The 7,500-nt window shown below is 38.8% G+C and overlaps 1 protein-coding gene across 1 annotated transcript in view; it reads right to left on the reverse strand.

The window, feature by feature from the left end:
* Nucleotides 1–7,358, reverse strand: part of LOC125031050 (nucleolar MIF4G domain-containing protein 1 homolog) — a 7,942-nt gene extending 584 nt beyond the window's left edge. The window contains exons 1-3 of the mRNA XM_047621487.1: nt 4,158–7,358; nt 3,135–3,335; nt 1–1,424 (exon numbers count right to left, since the gene is read on the reverse strand). The exon at nt 1–1,424 is cut by the window's left edge and continues 584 nt beyond it. Coding sequence (XP_047477443.1) covers nt 321–1,424; nt 3,135–3,335; nt 4,158–7,292 — 4,440 coding nt within the window. The 5' untranslated portion in view covers nt 7,293–7,358 and the 3' untranslated portion in view covers nt 1–320. The remainder of the gene's footprint in view (nt 1,425–3,134; nt 3,336–4,157) is intronic.
* Nucleotides 7,359–7,500: the final 142 nt, after the last annotated feature.

Raw genomic sequence — 7,500 nt, forward strand, 5'->3', positions numbered from 1 at the left:
ACAATTTTATTTGAAGCCTGATTTCCCTTATAATACATTTTTGTTAAAAAAAAATAAAAATGAAGATATGAACACCATATTGAAACACCATACACATTACGGAAACGTCAAAATTATTTACAGAAATCCCTCACTTCTAATAAATACTTGTAAAACAAAACAAAACAACATAAATAAATGAAAATAAAAAAAGGTACCTAGAATCAAATAAAGACACAAAAACATCGAAAACAACTGCATTACTCCTATCATAACTCACAGCACCACACCAGTCTACACCTTTCAGAGAGAGAACGAACTCATTCACCTGAGGCCAGTCCTTAGAGCAACACTCCACCACCCTTGTTGAGGATCTCTGTGGCCATCTCTATCCTGCGCGAGAGGAGCTGATGGTTGGGATCTTCCGATTGCTTCTTGGAGCTGAGGAACTTGAGAATGAATATCCGGAGGCTCTGGCGGAGAAGACGCAGCTTGGGAGAGAGGGACAGCTGAGAGAAAATTTTATCAACAGTGTCAGCTCCTGCTGGGTGCAGTAGGAGAGAAATAAGGAGCTGTCTTAAGAAGCTGACTGTCTGGCCCTCCACCTCCATAAATGAGATTGTCTTCAGAACTGACAAGTTGACGGCATCTTCACCAATTAGGTGGGACAGGAACTTGGCCAGGTTGGCAATCTCTCTCTGCTTGAGGTCTTCCAATTCTTTGAACTTATCCCAGAGTGCAAATTGGATCAACCTCTTGTATTTTCTATCAAACTTGCACATTCTGTTGCTCAGGTATGCAAAGAAAGCATTGTACTCCTTCCCCTTCTGTGCACACACCAATATTACACTGAACAGTTCCCGCTCTTGCTGTGGTGGGAGGCTAAGCTGGCTGAGCTTCTGAAAGGCATCCAGGTAGTCCTCTGAGCCCTCTGTCACTATGTATAGAATGTTGATTCTAGGGGGACGGGATAGTTGCAGCTTGGCTGCGCGCTCTTTGAACTTCTCACTGAACTCTGTCTCTAAACCCTTGGCGGTATTCAGGTCCTGCTGTCTTTGCTGTGTTTTTCCATCAATCAGGCTACCAGACCAGGCTGACCCCACAATCCACCAGCGGCCACACTCCCGAGCCTTCAGCAAGTCCTCCAAGGTGACCTTGAGTGGTGCATTCTGAGTGCCCTTACGAACAAAGCCCTTTAGGACTTTCTTGAGATGCTCCACATGTGTTGGGTCATAGTTGGGCACTTTAGCCATGTTATTGTTGCGGATGGCCTGAACCACCTCCAACATGAAACGGATACGTGTGAAGGAAGTGTTATCCTCACTCTGGGCCTCTACTTCAGCTGCCTTGCTTTGGATCTTGGTGATAAGTGACTTGAGGGCCAGAGGGTCATCCTTGCGCAGGGTGAAGCCCACACCACGCAGTACCAGAAGGATGAGCTCCACCTGGAAGGAAAAATATAGTTATACCTTTTAAATGAAATAATCCTTCTATTCCATATACCAAATTGGTAAAAGAAAAGCTCCTTCTGAAATACAATCTATTTCCTTCCATAATCTTAAATGAAAAATCTTCTGCATCTCAAAATGATAATTGTATCTATGTAATCCTTTAGCAACTTTATATTAAAGAAATATGAATTCCAGTCACTTAACCAAGTCAAAAGTATTCATATCCAACACCAATATCTAGAATTAATAATGAAACTAAAAATAATTTTATGCTTATCTAAGGCCACAAAAAAGAAACATTTGGATTTATTAAAGTAATGACACTCATCGAACACTTGTATTTCTACTCTTAGTGAATACTTGCTCCATGAATACTTATTTTCAGTAAATTATGAGGTTTCTTGGTTTAAGTTATACCCAATACCCTGAGAAACATATTTCCTATAAAAATAAATAACATGGATGAGGAATCTGCTTCAAAATCTATAAAATTCAAATCTTTCATATTCATTCACTTTCCCCTGTAAATAATGCATTTCCTTTGCAATATTCTTCTTTACAAACAAATGTTTAATTCTGCTGACAGATGAAGAAAACAAACTTCAAGTTGATTTCAAAATTGTTATTTACTTTTTACAATACACCATATTAAATCATTGATGCTTTTTGTCTGTTCACTATACTCACTTTTTCCATGATTCAACTTCTTTGTTGTTCAACTGAATCATTTAATGAATTTACTTATCTCTGTCAAGAGAAAAATTTTGCTTGGTAATACTCAATATTTTTGGTTGTGTTAATATTCTCTTCCCATTAAAACTTTCTGGTAACTTTCTGTACTTCTTAAATACATCAGTATTACAATATTTCTTTGCATCCCTATCAAAATCAATGGCCTGTATTACTATTTACCTGTGGAGTGCGAGGCACAGTTTTTTCTTTTTCTTTTTTTTTGTGTGATTCACTGTGTACCACTGGTTGGGACCAAAAATTAAAACAGCAATAAGAAGAAATACACTAATAAAAACAGTAAAGATAATAATAAGAATGACAATAATAATAAGAATGATAATAATAATTCCATTAACCTCTATATTTTTATTCACCATGATCACGGCTTTCCACAAGTCAAGGTATTAGCATTCATTATATGTAGTGACTAGAAATATATCTGGCACTGTGTGGCACGTTTCCTCCAGCCACATCCACAGTATCAATATCTACACTCCCCTTCTAGGAGGTCTCCTCTCCCTGAGCCATTCATGCTGTCATATTTTCATGTCTCTTTCTTCTTGTGAAGGAAAGGTAGTGAGTGTGAATTAGTAAGTCTGGTACTGTATGGCATATTTCATCCAGCAAAACTCTCTGGCTTTTTGTTTCCCACATTCCCCTTTCTGCACATCTAGCTATTACATATAAGAGAGTTACCTCCTGGTATCTCACTGTCCTTTTAGTATCATTGCATATAAAAAGATCTAAATAAAACATTTTATTGTCTTTTTTTTATGATAAAAGCATGTTTTCCTTGCTTTAAGAGGGCCATGAAATCTTAACAACAAAACTTTACTTTTGTGAGACTGGAAAAAAATCACTTATTTTGCAGCTGGGGGGAGGGGAGGTTGACAGACAAACTAGAGTGTTTGCAAGGCTTAGAGATTAAGAATCAAAACCAAAATTAACAAAAACTAAAATATTTATGCTCACCTCCTTCTCCCCAAACTTCTCGGCCAGCTTCTCGAGGATGCCGTAGACAAGAGTTGCATCCATCACCCTAAAGTTGTACAGGTTGGCAACGAATTGGAGTAGGTTGTCAAGCTCCTTAGATTCAAGCTCTTTCTCAGAGTCTGTCTCTTCTGAATGATCACTCCATTTCAAGACAAACTCATTCAGGATGTGCGCACCAACCTAGTGGGTAAGTATAAGGGAGTGTGAAGAAAGATTGGAAGTTAAGAGTTTAGAAGAGAAGAGGGAGAAACTGCACAGAGAAAGTGTGATGGTTATCAGGCTAATCATAATCATAACCATAATAATAATAATAATAATAATAATAATAATAATAATAATAATAATAAAAATCTGTATTAAAAAAGTTTCAACTTCACATGATAACATTCCTGCAATAATAACATATAATAATGTATTATAATACTAATATTTAATAATTAAATAACCAATTTATAACATGAAAAGAAAGAGCTACCTATATAACACTCATCCTTAGATTTGAGAAAATCTCAAGCAATTATATTTCCTCTTCATTTACTACCATATTCTGTAACACTTGAAATAAAGTAAAAACGACTGTACTTATATATCACCTCCTTCCTCTTTAGTAAAATAATTCATTTAAATTTTAATGCCATAAAGAAAGATGTACATGCTCTGTACATACCTAACCATAAATGTAGCAACTGTCATTTTGAGGTATCTATGCACATGCAATAAAGTGCTGCAAAGGTCAATTATATCACAAATATCCAAATTATAATTATTAAGCTTGAAATAAATGTGTATCAGAAAAGGGTGGAAAAAAAGTTCCTTTTCCTCCTGTGTGCACATAAAGCTCTGAACTCTGCCATGTGTTATGGGAAATAATGTGATGCAATGCTATCTATCAATCTAAAACAATGAAGAAAAATTTAAATCACCAAACAAGAAAAAACAGTCTATTATCATCTAAGAGACAACACTTGCAATTATTTCTACATTTGAGACATGCTTGCTTACCTCCTCCCCAATATTGGCAGAGAGTACAGCCACCAACATGGCATGCTCCTGGACCAGTCTCTCTGGAGTGAGTGAGGGCCCCACAAGTGATTCCAGAAGCAGACTGATGAGAACTTCACTCATGTCATTGCGGCCGAATTTGGTGTACATGCCCTCGATCTGGTTGGCAATACCACCGAGGTTGCTCTCTGCCAGTCGATTAAGCAGGCCCTTGAGAGTCTTCTTCATCCTAGCCAATTGCTCCTTCTTCTTCTCGTCGGTGTTCAAGGCCATGAGCTTCCTTAGGGCAGGAGGAATATACTTGCCACCCATGGTCTGGCTCTCCTCCTCCTCCTCCCGCTTCACTACATTTCCTTCCTGGTCCCTCAGGCGCCCATATATGTCCTCTGTCAGGCCATCCTCATCCTCATCCTCATCCTCATCCTCCTTATCCTCTTCCTCCTCCTCTGCTTTTTCATTATTCACACCATCACTTATATCTTTATCACCTTCTGTTAAATCATTATCGTCATTTACCTCATCCTCACTAAATTCAGCGCTGCCAGGAGACTCATCTTCAACATCAAGTTCCTCTTCCAAAGGTTGTTCATTAATGCTGCCCTCACCATCATCACCATCATCACCATCATCACCATCATCCCCATCATCCCCATCATCATCAGCACTGAATTCTGCACTTCCGGCCGATTCATCACCAGACTCTTCGTCCGTAACCTCTGGAAGGTCAAATGACACACGTCTCTTCCCACTGGTTTCTTCCTTAGCTTTGTGGCTCCTTGGTGCTGTCTTCTTTTGCTTTCTATTTGTTGGCTTCTTCAAAATTGTTTTGATTTTATTGCTTCTGCTATCCGAGTCTTCACTTTCACTGGATGCTACAGAACTGGCTTTTTTCATTTTTTTGCTATCTACCAGATCTTCTTCATCTTCTTCTTCTTCTGACAGCAATTCTGACCTTTTTCTCTTAATACTTAACTCATTTATTATTTCACTATCATCATCTGAAATGTTTCCTATGTTGATTTTCTTTTTCTTCTTGTTTTTCTTTGGAGATGGCTGTTCTTTCTCATCGCCAGTATCCTCACTTGTAACTGTGGGCAGTGGTACTAAATTCATGGTTAATGATTTCTTTGCTTTCATATCAGTTTTTTCATTATCACTATCATCACTCTCACTATTATTGTCATTATCATATTCTTCATCCTCCTCATCACTAATAATTAACCTAGGTGACTTGCTACTTAACTTTAATTTCGATTTTGCATTTAGAGGTACATTATCAACAATGTCTTTATCTTCATCACTATCTTTATCACCTTTTTTATCACTATCCTTATCATCCTTTTCTTCATTCTCATCTTCGCTTTCCTCATCACTCATGACAATCAACCTCTTCTTCGTCCTCTTCTTTACTGGAGATAAGCCATCACTTGCAGGATCATCAGAATCATCAAATTCCTCTTCTGGCAGCTCATCCTCAACATCTTCAAACTCAACTTCCTCATCATCTACAACAAAGTCTTCAAGGTCTGTGTCATCATCACTGTTACTTGAATACTTGTCAATATCATTTTCTTGTCCATTTTTTAAGATTTCTGGCTTGCTGAAGTAGCCAGAGCCTCCCTCAAAGGCAAAATCTTCCTCATTCCTGATGTCATGTACAAGCTCCCTACCATCGTCTTCGCTCTCCTCGTCACTACATTCCATTGCTTCTGTATCCAAAAAGCCATCATTTTCTTCCTCTTCCTCTTCCTCTCCCTCCTCACTTCCAACTTCATCGCCATCAAAATCATCTTCCCTCTCTCTTGATAGCCTGCCATAATCTATCTTGGGTTGTTCATCTGCTTCCTCTTCATCATCTGTATACCATTCACCTTCTGCAGAAAACATCCCATCTTCACTATCGCCTTCTCCATTTGCATATCTATTATCCTCCCCATTTTCTATGTCATCTTGATCTCCTTCCTCATCATGACTGCCTTCACTCTCATCTCCATAACCCATCTCATCCTCACTCTCTTCTTCGGTATTCTTGATCTCTTTCCTCTTCTTCTTGAATTTTGTAGGTCTGCTTCCCTCCTCACCATATCCATATTCTAAATCACTGTCTTCCTCACTCTCCACATCAATGCCATTTTCAAAAGTGTCAAACTCATCACTACCCAGCCCCTCATATTCTTCCATTTCATCACCATCATCCTCTCCGTTTTCAAATGCATCAAAAGCATCATCAATCGAACCTCCCTCATCTCTGCCCTCCACAGTCTCTTCAACCTCGCTTTTCTTTTTTGTCACCTTTGTCTGCCCTAGTGCCATGGCCATATCTTTTTCCAGCTCATCTTCACTGTCACTTGGTGCAACATCTGCGTGCTTATACTTATTCAGGTGTTGCATGTGTCCACCCTCGATGTCTTCAATCAGGCTGCCAAAGTCATCTCCGAGGAGGGGCACCATTTTCTTGCGAGACTTTGCATTCAGATTTAGGAGGTTTGACAATTTCTTGATCTCCTTGTTGTCTTGTTCAATGTCCTGTTGTAATTTTTTTAACTTTGTCTTGTCTTTGATGTGACTAGTTTTATTGTCTGTCTCTGCCTCTTTGCTCTGCCCGGCCTGGTTTTTCTTTTTCTTCTTCATTCCTCCTTCCTCCTCATTAAATGTCCCCATCTTCCTCGCCTCCTGATTGACATACTCCTGCAATCTGGCCATGCGATCACTCACTGAAGAGGACATCTTGAAACCTTGTTTTTCTTTCTCCTCCTCCTCTGATTCATTATCTTGTGTTCTCTTATTGCCATTCTGCGTGTTCTGTTTGCCACCCTTTCCCTGCCCTTGAAATTTACCTTTGCCTTTTTTGCTGTTATTACCTTTGTCTTTAAACTTTCCCACCTTCTCTTTCTCAGCCTGTGCATACGCTTGCAATTGCTTAATTCTCTTGGCATTAGGACTGTTTTCCCCATTAGGTCCTTCTTCGCTGGTAAATCTACCTTTCCCGCGTCGAAATCTTCTTGTGAATAGGGATTTTTTCTGCTTAGCTTGCAGCCGCTTTTGTTTACGGCGTTCCTTTCGATGCATAAGAGTTTTCGCAAGACCGACAGCATTTGGCTTGTTGGTGGCATTTCTCTGCTTATTAAATTTCATTCTGTCGGGTATTATACAGACTGTGGGAGAGACAGACAAACACACGTGCGAATACTTGGGGTTTGTTTACAAACTTACGAGCATAAAATATTTTGTTTATAGGAAATATTAACTTTTCTTCTGGTTTCATCAACAATCATTTTATGGTGACTAAAGTGTTAGATGTTAGTCTTCCATACATTTCAATGTAATTCTTATATGATATTAT

This window comes from Penaeus chinensis, chromosome 12 (genome assembly GCF_019202785.1).
Source record: "Penaeus chinensis breed Huanghai No. 1 chromosome 12, ASM1920278v2, whole genome shotgun sequence".
In the NCBI taxonomy this organism is placed as follows: domain Eukaryota; kingdom Metazoa; phylum Arthropoda; class Malacostraca; order Decapoda; family Penaeidae; genus Penaeus; species Penaeus chinensis.